General features: G+C 46.5%; 1 protein-coding gene across 1 annotated transcript in view; it reads left to right on the top strand.

Annotated features, from left to right (window-relative positions):
• LOC104624471 (peroxidasin homolog) overlaps positions 1–14,624 on the top strand; it is a 43,051-nt gene that overhangs the window by 23,477 nt on the left and 4,950 nt on the right. The window contains exons 7-16 of the mRNA XM_010291852.1: positions 1,077–1,246; positions 3,615–3,732; positions 5,341–5,510; positions 6,000–6,272; positions 6,430–6,546; positions 8,107–8,265; positions 9,616–9,728; positions 10,987–11,143; positions 12,566–12,674; positions 13,445–13,602. Coding sequence (XP_010290154.1) covers positions 1,077–1,246; positions 3,615–3,732; positions 5,341–5,510; positions 6,000–6,272; positions 6,430–6,546; positions 8,107–8,265; positions 9,616–9,728; positions 10,987–11,143; positions 12,566–12,674; positions 13,445–13,602 — 1,544 coding nt within the window. The remainder of the gene's footprint in view (positions 1–1,076; positions 1,247–3,614; positions 3,733–5,340; positions 5,511–5,999; positions 6,273–6,429; positions 6,547–8,106; positions 8,266–9,615; positions 9,729–10,986; positions 11,144–12,565; positions 12,675–13,444; positions 13,603–14,624) is intronic.

The following is a 14,624-nucleotide window of genomic DNA, read 5'->3' as shown; positions in this document are numbered from 1 at the left end:
AATGCCCTGGTGTGTTATTCCCACATAACCTGGCTGTCTCTTAAGCTTTCTTTTTGCTTGCTTAAACCCCCAGAGCTTTGCTTTGTTTGCCTTTCATGAACTCTGGAAATAAGTTCTATGATGTGTTTTGGGGGAAAAGGAAAAACTAAAGAATTTTGATATTCTGCCATGATTTTAAACTACAAGAAAAGAATGTGTTTCTCACTGCAGCCCTCTGTGATTTCTGCAAGCAGGTAAAAATCTTCACTTTTCTTTAACAGGGAATAACTTGTGAAATGTTGTCTGTACGTGTCAGAGAAAAAGGTGGGGTGTCTATAAAATGCTCTATCATGGCCTTGTGCGAAATCTCACATTCTCAAACGTTTGTCCCTGGAAACATTAGAGCTTTCTTCCCTGTTTTTTTTCAATGGCCTTGACCCATCTACTGTAAAACTGTCAGTGGGAAAGGAGGCATTAACTAATCCCCGGTGGATGGTTGGTGGAGGGAGAAGCATGGGTGTGCTGGGAGGTCACCGGTGCTCCCATTCAATGTGGGTCAGGCTTACGTTGCAGTAATAAAAGTTCTTATAGTTGTGCAGGAACGCTACAGCCTCTAGCAGCTGGTCGCAGAGAGAGATTGATCCAAAGCACACTAAAATCAAGGGGGAGGTTTTTTTGAGCTAAGAGTAAAAGGGCATGGAAAGCTCTAACAGAGACGGTGTTATCTGCCGCTCTCACAGAATTCAGTAAAGGTGGAAATCTCCATCCTGAGGGAAATACCAGTATTTCAGTGCCTCTCTTTGCCTCAAATTAAGCCAAAAATGCATAATCCAGTTTAACAGAACAATTTTCATTTGAAACTGGAATGGCTGATGGGTAATAGTTTTTCAATGAAATCTTTCCGACTTGGTTAAGCATCCTATTTAAACATTGTGGGAATAAAAAAAATCTCAAATTTTCTTTCAGGATATAATCACATGCAAGGAAAAATAACCAAGCGATCCTTCACTCCGGCAGACTGTTCCCCTCCTGTGTCCTGGAGAAGGGGGCAGCAGCCAGAGGCTGGGAAATGAATCGCCTTTTCCTCGATCTTGCAGGCGGCTGGACTCCAACGCCTTGCTTTGCGACTGCGACCTGATGTGGCTGGCTGAGCTGCTGAAGAAGTACGCGGAGCAGGGCAGTATCCAGACAGCCGCCACCTGCGAGGCTCCTCGGGAGCTGCACGGGCGCTCCATCGTCACCTTGACCGCCCAGGAGTTCAACTGCCGTGAGTGAGGTCAAACCCCTCCACTGGCCACCCTCAGCCCGTGGAGCTGGGCTTTGCTCTAGGAATTGCTTCTTTCACCCTTTTCTTCCCTCTTCCCCGTCCTGGCATCCTGCTTAGACTAGATATTAGGAAAAATTTCTTTATTGAGAGAGTGGTCAAGCATTGGCACAGGCTGCCCAGGGAGATGGTAGAGTCACCATCACTGGAAGTGTTCAAAAAATATGTAGACCTGGCACGTTCAGGAGTTAGTTTAGTGGGCACAGTGGTGTTGGGTTGATGGTTGGTCTTGATGCTGTTAAAGGTCTTTTCCAACCTTAATGATTCTGTGATTTCTCCCTCTTTCTACTGCCAAAATGGAAAAGTCCCAGTGGGGTCACAGGAGTGATCGGGATAACGCAGGGAAAGCTGACAGTTTGCTTGGGGTTGAAAGCAGCTCTGCTTTGGCTGGCAGGTGTTGTCTTGGTTTTTAGGTAGAGTAGGGCCAGCAAAGGACCTGCTGGGTCAGTGGTTGAACCAGCAACCAGAAGAAATGTCCCACAGTGGGCTGAACAGCAGGGGAGAACCGCAACAGCTGGAAACACAACTGAAAACCTGAGCAAACTCTTAGCAGATACGTAGCTGAATGCTTTGTTTGACTGTGGTAATATTTTGTGTTTGTTAAGCTGTTATTCTTTAAGTTCAGATAATTTCTCACTGAAAAATGCCATTTTGAAACAAAAGGTTTTGTTCTGAAAAATTCCCAAGTTAAATACTTAATATAGAAAGACAGAACTCTGACTTTCAAGTGCAGGCATCAGCAGAGGATGGCACAAGCGTCGGCTGTGGTTCCCTGATACTTCACTGCTGGTAGATTCAGTTTGAGATGTTGCCACTAGCCCAGGCCAGCTATCAGCATCCCTCCCAGTCCAGCTGTGAGTGTGGCCATGCTGTGAGCCAGATGTTTGAGATCAGCTGGATTTTGAAGAGCTCTCCCTTGAATTCAGCTTTTCTCCTATGATTTTATTAATTATTTTTTTAAAAAAATCTTGACCACTTCGCAGCTTAATTTAGGGCACAGCCACGCAGAGTTGAACTGGCACTAATGGGTCCGTAACCTCAAGGCAGGGCGGAATAGGGAGGGTCTAGAGAAAGCAGCTGGGGACACATGGAGTGGGACCCGCTGCAAGCGGATGTGCCATACAACGAGCTGTCCCCGACGCACACCCGGTGCCATGGTACAGCCGTTAATGTACATTTGTTCTGGTTTAGGCATGGGCGCACAGTGGGGTGTCTGTCAAATTAGCCAGAGCACCTGGTGGGAAGATTTTGCTGGCATCAGGCTTTTACGCTGGTATTGTGCCAGCTGGGGAAGACAAACGATGCTTAACTCAGCGTAGAGCTCTGATGATGCAGGCAGCAGGTATCTGAGTCAGTACGAAGCCTGCTGGCAGCAAGTGACCCCATCGCTTTTCAGCAGATGTGGACCAGCGGGGCAAACCTGCACTGGATTGGCTTTTTGTACCCTGGGGCTGTGGTGGCTTTGGTCCTGCACTGGCATCGTGGAGGCTGGTTGCCGAGCCGTTGGCTTGCAGCCTAAGGAGTGAGAGCACAGGTCTTCCACTGGAGAAGTAGCAGGTTCTCACTTAATCTTACGAATAATCCAGCTGGATTATTGGTGAGCGTACATATTGTTAAGCGGGTAAGTATTCTGCTGAATCAAGATCAAGTGCTCCAGACCACGTACATAAATTCCTTCCTATTTTAGCACGTCCTTTAAATGTTTAACTTAGTGCTCGAGTACATCTTTAAGCGAGGCACATAGCGAAAGGCTTGTCGGCATAGGGGTAGGCTGATGAATTAGGGACATAATGAATGAAATCCCGTTGCAAGGGAAGTGGTGTGGTTTGCAGAGAGCTGACACTGTGTTCAGATGGAGCAGGCGGTTGCTGAGAGCAGCAGGATGCCGGGGCAGACAAACAACCCGAGTGAGGATGCCAGTGACTTCTTTGCTTATTTTGGGGGAGACAGGGCCCAACTCTTGGGGCAGCTAGAGTGAACCAGTGTACAGCCAGGTCTGTTTTTTCCCAGTGCTGCCGTGCGGGGAGCTGATGCGCTGCCCGACGTACCGGCAATAGGAACAGCCACTTCGCTTCTGCAGGGCTTTTCCTATTGCGGGCTCAGGTGAACGACGCCATTCCCTCCCCGATACCACTAGTTTTGCTGATGTTGTTGAGAAGTCTTGGGGTGGCTCTGAGCGTTGTACCTAGGGCTCTGCTGGTGCCTCGCTCGGGGGCTGCAGGGTGGGTTGCGTTGCCCACCGCACCGGCGTTGGGCTGTAGGTGGTTTTGTGCTGCTCTAGACTGGGTTGTGTTAAAACGGTCTTTTGCAGAGAGGCCTCGCATAACCTCAGAGCCCCACGATGTCGACGTCCTCTTGGGAAACACAGTTTATTTCACCTGCAGGGCAGAAGGCAACCCAAAGCCTGCTATTATTTGGCTGCACAACAAGTAAGTCACACACAATGAGCCCTGGGGTATCAAAGGTTTTCAAGCACTGAGCTCTTCAGTGACTGCCTGTAATTACAAAAGCTGTTTCACGCAACATTAAAAAAAAAAAGTGGATATTCCATGGGTTGTATTTACCTTCCTTTTAATAGCATTCTCTGGTGACCATGTAATCCAAGTGGTGTTTTCATCTGCGTTTGAAATGTTTCATCTAGATTTGTAATGGATTCCAAGAGCTTATAACCTTCCCATAAACATACTCTGCAGGCTGAAAGCAATTGTCTTTTGATCAGAAAAAAAATAAAATTAGTATTTCATGTTTTTCTAAGACACCATGCTTGCCATTTATTAACTGCTGAGATGCTTCTAGTTTCTATGTTTTTCTCACTGAAGGCCTAGCATGCTGGGAGAATGGCTCTTTTTCAAAGGGAAAAATCACTTTTTTCACAAAAGTGAAAAATTTCACAAAATTATCACAAAAAATATCACAAAATTTCGCTCCACCGAAAGACAGACCTTGCAAAGCAGTGTATAGATTATCATTCTATACAGCAACACTGAAAAACACGGCTACGCTAGATGCCAGAGTGTTTCTGGGAAATGCTACACAGTAAAATATTCTGTGCTCGAGCAGTTGCCCACTGTGGAAGTGAAGTTACTTTGCTGCTTTATGAGCTTCTTGTGTGCGGGAGCCTGAATAGGGCTCGGTTATTAATAAAAATGATCAATGTGTACTTCTTCAGCTCACTCCTCGCCAGCCAGAATTTCAGCACAGCGCGAAAGTTTATGGCTGAGTTAAGTCCCCCTGGAAGGAAGGTTTTGTTAGGGAAATGCTGGCAGGATCCCAAAGACAGCTTTGTAAGAGGGGTAATGATAATAAATGCTCCGCAAACGAGATATAACTCGAGTGAGGAGACATCAGGGGAATTAAATAAATGCCCAGCAAGCATATTAGTTTGCGTAGTGGATTCACTCTTTGTCCTAGGGGCAGAAAAGTCCTTTCTCCCTTTTCAATCATCTGCTGCCATCCAAGATTCCTTCGTGCTGGGACAAATGGGATGCAGCAGTGGGACCTTCTGCCACAGGCTGGGATCCAGGAGTTGCAGGTCATTGTAGAAAGAAGGAAGACGTTTCACAGAGCTCGGGTTGGAGTCCAAGCTATGTTGGGGTCCCACAGAGAGATTTTTGCCCCCCTGAGATCTTTGAACCTGTTTGAATAGAAATGGCTGCACACAATAACAATATTAATTCATTATTGTATTTGCACTTAGTAAATAATGAGAACAAGCTTTCTGGGCCTAGATGCCCTGACAATACAACAATGCTATTGCATGGGAACAGTCTGCTCTCCTGATGGGCTGTAAATGTCGCATGTAATCAGTGGTGAGAGAAAAAGTAGCTCACCCGGGGAGTAAATCGGAGCTGGAGCTGAAGTTCACTGCTGTAAATCATAACTCTTGCTATAAATTTAATATTTATATTAAAGAATAGCTCCAAGGAACACCAACTTACTGCAATGCATGCAAAGACCCCCACCCCTGCAGCAGCTCGGGGGAAGACCCACCAGTCTTTACTCCTTTCAGATTTTGCCTCTTTGTGGCTGTTTTTCAGTAACAAGATCGACATGAAAGATGACAACCGCCTGAACCTGTTGCAAGACGGTACCCTGATGATCCAGAATACCAAGGAGTCAGACAAAGGCGTCTACCAGTGCATGGCCAAGAACATAGCCGGGGAGGTCAAGACACAAGAAGTCGTGCTGCGCTATTTTGGCACCCCATGTAATTGAGCTTGTGCACCCCTTGAAGGCCCAACTCCGGGTGGGGCTGGGAGTGGAGCTAAGTCAGAGCCAATCCCGGCTTTGTATGTGCCAAGATGTTCTCGGTGTGCTGGGGAAGAGAGTGGCTAACAGCATAGCGTGGTCTGAGCTGTAAGGGGGTTCCTTCACGGCAGTCGGAAATTGGGGGTTTAGAGATCAAAGGTAATTTGGGGCTGGGGAGGTTGTTTGGAGGCTGGGATGAATCCTGCAGCACCGAAGTATCAAGGGTGAAGGGGACACAGGGGTGGGGATGCTCCAGCATGAAGTAACTGGGAGGGAGGAGGTGGTAGGAAGAAAGTAGTGCTGGGGGAATTGCTCACATCGAGGATTTGGAGGTCAGGGAAGAGCCAGGTGACTGCTAGCTGGGCTGCGTGAGGAGTCCAAGTGATTTAAGCCGGTAATTAAGCAGCCAGCAAGGCTTCTTGTTTCTGAAGCGCTCGTTTCCTTCCAGCCAAGCCCACTTTTGTGATCCAGCCGCAGAACACTGAAGTGCTGATTGGAGAAAGCGTCACCTTGGAGTGTGGGGTCTCTGGGCACCCCCACCCTCGCATCAGCTGGACCCTTGGCACAGGCTCTCCTTTACCCCAGGATTCCCGTTTCGCTATCACCAGCTCTGGAGGACTCTTCATTCAGAACGTCACCTTCTCAGACCAGGGGCAGTACAACTGCAACGCCAGCAACACTGAGGGGTCCATCCAGGCGACGGCAAGGATCATAGTGCAGGGTGAGAAGTCCCAGGCTGATGACATTTCTGGGATACAGTGCTCTGTCAGGAGGGTGTATTTAAGCCCTGTGACTGATTCTGCTCCCATGAACTGAGAATTAACCTGAGCTTGCTGCCTGAGTTTTTCCTGCTGCTCAGTCATTGTTTTCTCCTCCAGATTCTCCCAGGTTTCTCCTCATTCCCACTGATCAGACAGTAACTGAGGGACAAAGCGTGGATTTCCCCTGCTCTGCTGAGGGTCACCCTCCACCCGTGATTGCCTGGACGAGGGCAGGTACTGCCTCACTTGACTCGCAGTTTCTTTCTCTCCCATGTCATCATTCATGGGGTGTGGGTGAGAACAACTGAGCTGCTGGTCCGGGGCGATGACTTGCAGTGGTGACACAGGACAGCTGGAGATCAGCACAGACCTAGTCACATTAGGAGGTATGTTGTAGATCACCAAGGATGGTGTTAAGCACTGAGGAGGAAGCGTAGCCTCAAGGTCTTTGACACACTAAGTCATCGTGTCAGAAAGAAGGAATGTGCCATTTTTCATCAGCATGAAACCCATGGAAAGCCTCAAACTTCCTCCTGTGGTGGCTTCCTACCTACTTTGAAAAGGCAGAGCCTGGACCCTCCAGGTTGGTGGGTATCACCATGTACCAGCTCTTCATCGTTGTCATTGATTTGCTCCTCCTGGGGAGCACGTTGCAGGAGACACTGCTGACACCCCTCTGAGGTTTCTTTTAGTTTAGGAAAAAACACTCTGGGCCAACAGGTGGTGCTGAACTTTTAAAGTCTCGGACGATTGTTAGAGCTGGCTCCACTGAACTGATCCCATCCAGCATTTCTGGGACAGGAGCCAATAACGCTTGGCCCAGAGGCCCTCCAACTTTTCCTTATGCTTCACAAGCCATAATTAATGGTTTAGTGCTGTGGAGAATTCATGGCTATTGTATTCCAGCTTCCACAGCAATAGCCCTGATGCAGAGTTAAGAAGGATCAGCTGAAATTCTCCTCCACCAGCATGTTCTCCATCTCCTTTAACCTGTTTTCCTCCACTGCCCAGATTTCAGAAGGTATCCCTTAGAGATGTGGAAAGGAGCACGGTGACAAGAAGTGAGGTTAATAACTGTTTTGTAACCAGGCTTGCTAGGCCACTCAGCAATCCACAGATTAACCAGGCTTTACCGTGCTTTCACAGAAGGCATGCTAAGAACCAGATAAGAGGGGGAGAAGTGATGGAGCATTGCTCATTCTCAAAGCCACTTTTGACAGTGTGGCGAGGATTCAGATTCCTTTTGGTATTTGGGATGAATAAATAAAGCCCTTATTTGTAGGAAAATGGAATATTAAAAAAAAAAAAATCACTAAACTGAGAAATTCTAATAATTTTGTTTGGGTTTGGTAAAGCATTTTAATTTTGAACTTTTCTCCTTAAATAGAGGAAATACTGAAACAATGCAGTTTCCAAACCAAAGGAAATCAAAATACCAAATGTTAAATGTTTCCATTTATTTGATTAAACAGCCAGTTTGGATAATTGAACACAGATTTTCTATCCATCAGGTGTCAGTAAATCTGCAGTTTGCACTAAGAAAAACCTTATGAGGAAAGAAAAAGGGTACCAGCTCCTTTCCAGCTGCTTCGACAAGACAGTTCAGTCATGATCCTGGGTGTGGGAAGAGCAGCATCTGTCCTGTTCCTCACTTAGCCAGATGAAGATGGTATTTCAGGGTGGCTGATGTCATGCTGGGAAGGAAATGAAATTTTAACTGTCGCACTGATACCTCCAGTGACGGGAAGGGAAATCTCACAGACAATTAACAATTTGCACTGCTTGTTTGACCAGGTGGGCCACTGCCGAATGACCGGAGGCACAGCATCCTCTCCGCGGGCACCCTGCGGGTGATGAGGGTTGCTTTGCATGACCAAGGCCAATATGAATGCCATGCCATCAGTGCCATCGGCGTGAGGACCCTCCCGGTACAGCTGTCTGTGACCCCACGAGGTAAGCTGGTGAGGCTGTGGGGAATAAGGGCTGGAAAATGTGCGTCATTAATTTAATGTTCTGGTAGATAACACACTGTCTGACAAGGCAGGGAGCTGCCCTGGTTCCTATGGGATGGAGTTTTGCTTTTCCCTGGGAGCAGACATCTAGCCATGAGAGTTGGTGGGAAACTTTAAAGAGGTTCCCAGAGTGCCAAGATTTCTAAATTGGAAGAAGCTGCTTCAGTTTTCCTTGAAAATTTATCTGGTAGTCTAGAAAAAGTATAACCGTGGGAATGAAGCTCATCTGGCGTGGCCAGGGAAAAGGATGGTATCGGTTGGCATCTGCACGAGTAAACCCTTGGGCAGGGTTATGTGATCAGAAATAACCTTTAACGCCCATCAGATGGGCTCTGATATATCTGGCCAATTTGAGTGAAAAATGGGGCCCTTTAATGTGTTTGGGAGTTGTTATTAAGAAAATTATTTGGTAAAGGAAAGGAGACAAAGGATTTTTGTCAGAGAATTTACAAAAAATTGTATTAATTAAATTATTCTTAGTGATCTTTCTTTTGCTATTTTTAAATTTTGGCTTTCTTACAGACTGAATGGTAAGATTCATTTTAAAGTGAAATATTCTAAAAAAAAAAAAAAGATCCCTTCCATGGAAGATTTAAGTCTGGCTCCAGATACATTTTTCTTAAACATTAGCTACCAGGTCATAGGTTCAACCTAAATTTAGGTATTCTAAAATCAAGCCTCTGTAAAATACAAGTCCTACAGGAACACTTTCATATTTTAATTTTCTTTTTTGTTTGCATATAAATAGTCATTCTAAACAAGAAAACGTCCTTGCTCTTTCACAAACGTGGCAAAATTTTACTAATTCTAAACTGGAGGGAAGGAAACTCTCTAGAAACATGAAATTAGTGATGCTTCAAGCCCAGAATTTACAGAATAGTTTAGGACCAGCAAGATCAATATGATTATTTAATCTAACTTGACGAGCTCTTGTCAGGGATCCTCTTCAATAATTCCTGAATCAGAGTCACAATCCTTGTTTCAGCTAGAGCATCTTTTCTAGAAAGCCTCTGAATTAAAGATTGTTAAATGACAGAGAACCCAGCACATTCCTATGTAATTGCCCCAAGTAAAGACACACAGGAGCAAAAAATAATGAACATAAATTACAGATGACTTGGTGGAGAGACACAGAGCTTGGGTAAACTGACACCCCTTTGAAGAGCCCTTGCAACAGCAGAAAGAGCCCAGCAGCTCTGGTTTGCCCATGCTGAGACGTTTTGCATGCAGATTTCTCTATTTTCCTTGATGCATGTCTTGCACTTACGACTTTTTCCCCCGTGTCACACAGTGATACCCGTGTTCCTTCACCCCCCGCAAGACGTGGTGGCAGAGACAGGCCAGGACGTTGCCATTACCTGCATCGCCCAAGGAGATCCACGGCCCACCATAACGTGGGTCAAAGTAAGAGATGATGCCGTGTACTCAACAGACATCAGGGAGCAGGACGGCTCCTCCGCGGGGGCTCTCCCGTTGCACACCTCTCCCAGCTGAACTAGCTAAATCCACTTGTGCAATGCCCAGGGAAGAAGTCGTGTTTGATGAAAATTTGAGGACCAACATTTCCACTGATTTGGGTTTTTTAATGGTCTAAAAGAATGTTGCTCTTTCTCAGGCTCGAAGCCTTGCAATGCACATTCCTGTTTTCTTGTGCTTCCTTCCAAACAAGTAACTTGAAGCCAGTGACCTTCCAGGATGTTAGAAACACTTGATTGACTATTCCTGGAAAAAAATGAAAATGGATTTTTTTCTAAGTAGTTTGTCCTTATTTCCAGGATTCCCACTGGTGGAACTGGATGATGCTGGTTGGCTCCAGCTTTGAAGGGGCAAAGCCACGGTCCTTCACAATCACGCTGCAGCCTGGCTGCTCTTTTCAAGAATTCATTAGACGAAGCTCTTCAGGCTTTTTCCTGCTGTGCTGTAGTACAACACCCGTGACCTTCACTGGGACCTGCCCTGCCTATAAGCACAGTCAGGAAGAGAATAAATTAGAGAGGAAAATGCTTGAGCCTCAGTTACCCTGCAGAGGCCTCGTGGGAGGTGAGCTTGCACCTTGCCTTGGGCTTCAGCCAACAGTGGGAGCAGAAGAGAAGAGCCTGGGAGGGCAGCAGAGTAAGCAATAGATTGGGGCAGGGCAGCAGAAACATGTTGAAAAACAGGAGAATAAAAAAGTAAAACCTGAAGCCACCAGCCAGGTTGAGAGGTGAGCTTTGAACACGCTGCTGCTCGAAGCACTTGATGAGTGATGCTGCCCAGAGCCAGCAAAATCCGCAGTTCAAGGCCAGTAAAAATCCATTGGTTTCAGGTTGTCCCAAAACTGAAGACATTTAGACTTACTTATGTGCCATGAAACTTCTGTGACAGCATCAGGGCACAGCACTGGCTCCAGCCAGCCTGTGTGCAAGAAGTGCAGAGAAAGGCAGTGAGTGCCTGGAGGTAGACCAGGGTGAAGGAGCTGAGCAAGGACCTCATCACAGTGGGTCCAGGCAGGAGCCGATGTCCTTGGACGGCTTTCTGGTTTCTCTGGAAGAGCAGTGCTAACATCTGGTGGCCACATTAGTGCGTTGCAGCCATCTGCGGGTTTGCTGAATAGGCTGAAGGCTGGGACGGTGGGAAGCTTTCCGCACCCTGACACGTTTTCTGTCTTTTGGTGGTGCAACAGGAGGGTATCCAGATCACGGAGAGTGGCAAGTTCCACATAAGCCAAGACGGGACCCTTTCCATTCAAGACCTCGGCGTGGCTGACCAGGGCAGATACGAGTGCATAGCAAGAAACCCCTTTGGCTTCACCTCCAGCGCTATGCAGCTCACCATCACCGGTAGGGTATCTCCTGTGGTCCTCGGGAGCCTTCTCTCGCCCTCGCGTGAAGAGGGGCCACGCTGCGCGGAAGCCTCGGCTTTGGAGGGATACCTGTCATCTCTTCAGCTTCTTTGCAGACGGGTCCCTCGCAGGCGCGATCGGGGTCGCTCAGTTGCGTGAGCCGTTTCCTCGGCTGAGCTGCAGTCGCTCCCTGCAAAGCCAAAGGTGTCGTCTTAAACGGCTGCCGGCGTGCACGTAGTTCCTGCCTCCGCTGGGAGGGAGAAACTGATTAAAATGTGCCAACACGCTCACGAGTCATCGTCTGGCCGTAACCTCGCGCGCCAGCGGAGGCGGGAGGAGAACAACGTTGTCGCTGCAAATACGGGGCTTTAAGCGTTGGCTCGGCCCCTTGGGGATGGGAGAGAAGTCGCCCGTTCGCAAGCTACTGCTCCGTGCGTTAGGGAAGCCGTAATGAATAAAGAGGAGTAGCACTCCTCTGCCGGTCAAAGCAGAGGTCAGGAGTGGAAATTGTACTTCTTAGAGGGTAAGGAAGAACTGACAAGGGAAAAAAATCAAAGGCAAGCAAGAAGGTTAAAAGTATAAGTAGAGGGCTATTCCTCAAGCACGCAGGAATAATCAGCGTGAATAGAGAGCAGCTTATTAGATTAATTTAGTATCATTTTCTATACAGGGATTGTATGCGAGGAGCTGAGAACGGTCTGAAATTTCTTCGTTGTTTGAAATTATGCCTAGGATAATTTCTGTGATTTATTCTTGATTGGTACCTCATTTTCCAGCTGGCTGTTGCATACGTGGTAGCCAAATGGGAACTGGCTTGTTCAACTGTGACAAAGGCCCTGGCTTAAAAAATGTATTCTGTAGGAATTTTTAAGAATTCATGTGTTTACTTCCAAAGGTATTCAAACAGCAGCTTTCTTTTTTGTTTTAAAATTATGTATCTGATGTGTTAACAGTAAATTTGAACTGAATTAGAAGTGTTCCACAAATGGGAAATTAATATATGAACAATACATTCAAATTAGTTTCATGACTTTTAGAAGCTTCCTTTGTGGGAAGTAAATACATTATTTTGGGTTAACTTGCTGTGATTTTTACATTTTCTTTTTCCAGTTTAACCACCAACCAAACTAGGCGTTTATTTGCAAGGCTGTACAGGAGCAAACTCTGGATATGTGTCCCATGGCCATCTCCTGAAAAAGTCACCTTTTTCAGGCTGTTAATGTCTTGTTCAGAATATCTGGGTTTTTTTTTTTAAGAAAAAAAAAAAACTTAACGGTGTTTACATTGCAAATGGAAATGGAATTCGACCTGCAGTGGAGTTACTACAGGGCTTGTACTGACATGCAGATTTTTTTGAGCTTGGAAGACAAATTAATGTCAAAGTAAATTTAGGATTTTTTGTTCTTTCTGCTTTGGAAAGCCACAGATGTCGGTCGGAGCGGCGACACGTTTGTAGCCACATCGATACGGGAAGCCATCAGCAGCGTGGACCACGCCATCAATTCGACACGCACTGAACTGTTTAGCAAGTAAGTGCCTGAAGCAGCATGACCTGAGCCTTGAAGCAGGAAAAGAGATAAAAAAGACAATGAATGAAGCTTTCTCAAATCTCATTTTATCGTTGACAATCCCCAAATGAAAGCTGCAGTTTTGTTTTGGGTATTGGAGGGTGAAGCTGCACCATGTAGATGTAAGATGTGATAGAGCTTTGTACCAGGCATTTGGGATTCTGGAAAAATCTGATACACAAATATCACCTCTTGTGTCACTTGTATCTGCAACGTGCATTTTGTCAGCTGGAGTTGGCTCCAGAGACAGTGCATAGAAAAGAAAATAATCAGCATAGTCATTTTATAAATGCAGCTGACTTTGTGTAGGGTGAACAGAAATCATAATATAATAATTCTAACCATTTCCTCAATGAAAAATGACTTGCCAAGTGAATGGTAATTCCCCTGTCTTCCACCCCAATACATGTTTTTATTGAAAAGACAGATAGTTTGTGTTAAGCCCAAAACCTCTGGGTTTCAGCTGTTGAAAAGTGAAGAATAAATTACTATGGCAGACAAAAACAGAGATGCTGAGGAAATTAAATATGTGTATTTTCCTGGGGAAAAATGTCCTTTCCTTAATCACCTGCAATACGCAGGCAAGCCACATCCTTCTTCTGCACTAGTTTTGGGGGTCGAGCACCAGCCCAGGCTTAGAGCCTGGCTCTTGCTGCCTGTAGGATCTCATTGCTCTGAACATAGTCTATTTATTTTAATGTTCCTGCGTCACTTCTAACTCGTTGTAACAGACGCCCCAAGACACCCAATGACTTGCTGGCTCTCTTCCGCTACCCCCGGGACCCCTACACCCTTGAAACAGCCAGGGCAGGCGAGATCTTTGAAAGGACCTTGCAGCTGATTCAGGAACACGTGCAACAAGGTCTAATCGTGGATATGAATGTCACAGGTAGGAGAGATTTTATCTCCCTTCTTAGCTTTGTGCAGAGGATTAAATTAAAGCAACAATGTGTAGACATCCAGAAAGTTTAAAAAGTGCGATTTTGGGTGTGTCAAGAGATGTGTTGTCTGAGCTGCAATGCTCTCTTACATCTCACGGTTTTCATAACGGCCGGAGGGCTGGTCTTGACGTTACTGTACCAACCCAGGACTTGGGAAAGTGGCTCCGTTCCCCGTTCTGCTAAAGATTTCTTGACTGGCTATGAAAGCCCTAATCTTTAAAATTATTTAGCCGTCTAACTCGCAAAGGAGTACCTTTGTGGATCTGAGGTTCAGTCCCTCAGCAGCGTGGTCAGAGAAGTTTCCTGCCCTCCAAGCGGCGATGAGAATAATACTGAAAACTCTGGAGTACTTGGTGCTGTAACAGAGGAAGGGGGATATCACTCCTGACTTTCTCCTCTGTCTCTGCCACTTTGACCTCTTAGCTACAAACTCAGATGAGTTCCAGCCACTCAGGCTTCCTTTTATTGAGGCAGGATAGCAAGCAACAAAGCATTGCAACACCAAAAATGCCTGGTGAGGTCCAAGCATCCAGCAGCTGGACTCCAAAACTTGCTAACTGGAACTTCCTTTATACACAACAGACATCCCCATACACTGCATGTTTCTACCTGTACGTGTAAGTCATCATGTAACAGGCGTGTACGTTCGGGGCTGTCTTTTTTTCCTGCCTGGATGTGTTCCAGGCTGCGAGGAGTCTCTCTGCAGGCTGCAGGTCTCGTCTGGGCTGGTCGGACTGCCAGCCTCTCCTCCTCGTTGCCCTGTCAGCATCCGCAGAGCACAGCGTTATTCAGCGCTTTCGCGTGGCGTAGCGCCCTGGCAGTCACCCACAGCTTCCCTGCTGCGCGTCACGTAGGGTTTGAATGGTCCATAATAACCCAGAGAGGCATAAAATAAACCTGGGATGGAGACCAAGACCACCGCCACAGTTTGGTCTGCCAGTCACAACATTTCTGGTTTCCACCTCCGCAC

This window comes from Phaethon lepturus, unplaced genomic scaffold (genome assembly GCF_000687285.1).
Source record: "Phaethon lepturus isolate BGI_N335 unplaced genomic scaffold, ASM68728v1 scaffold24967, whole genome shotgun sequence".
Classification (NCBI taxonomy): domain Eukaryota; kingdom Metazoa; phylum Chordata; class Aves; order Phaethontiformes; family Phaethontidae; genus Phaethon; species Phaethon lepturus.
This window is presented reverse-complemented; position numbering and strand designations above follow the sequence as displayed.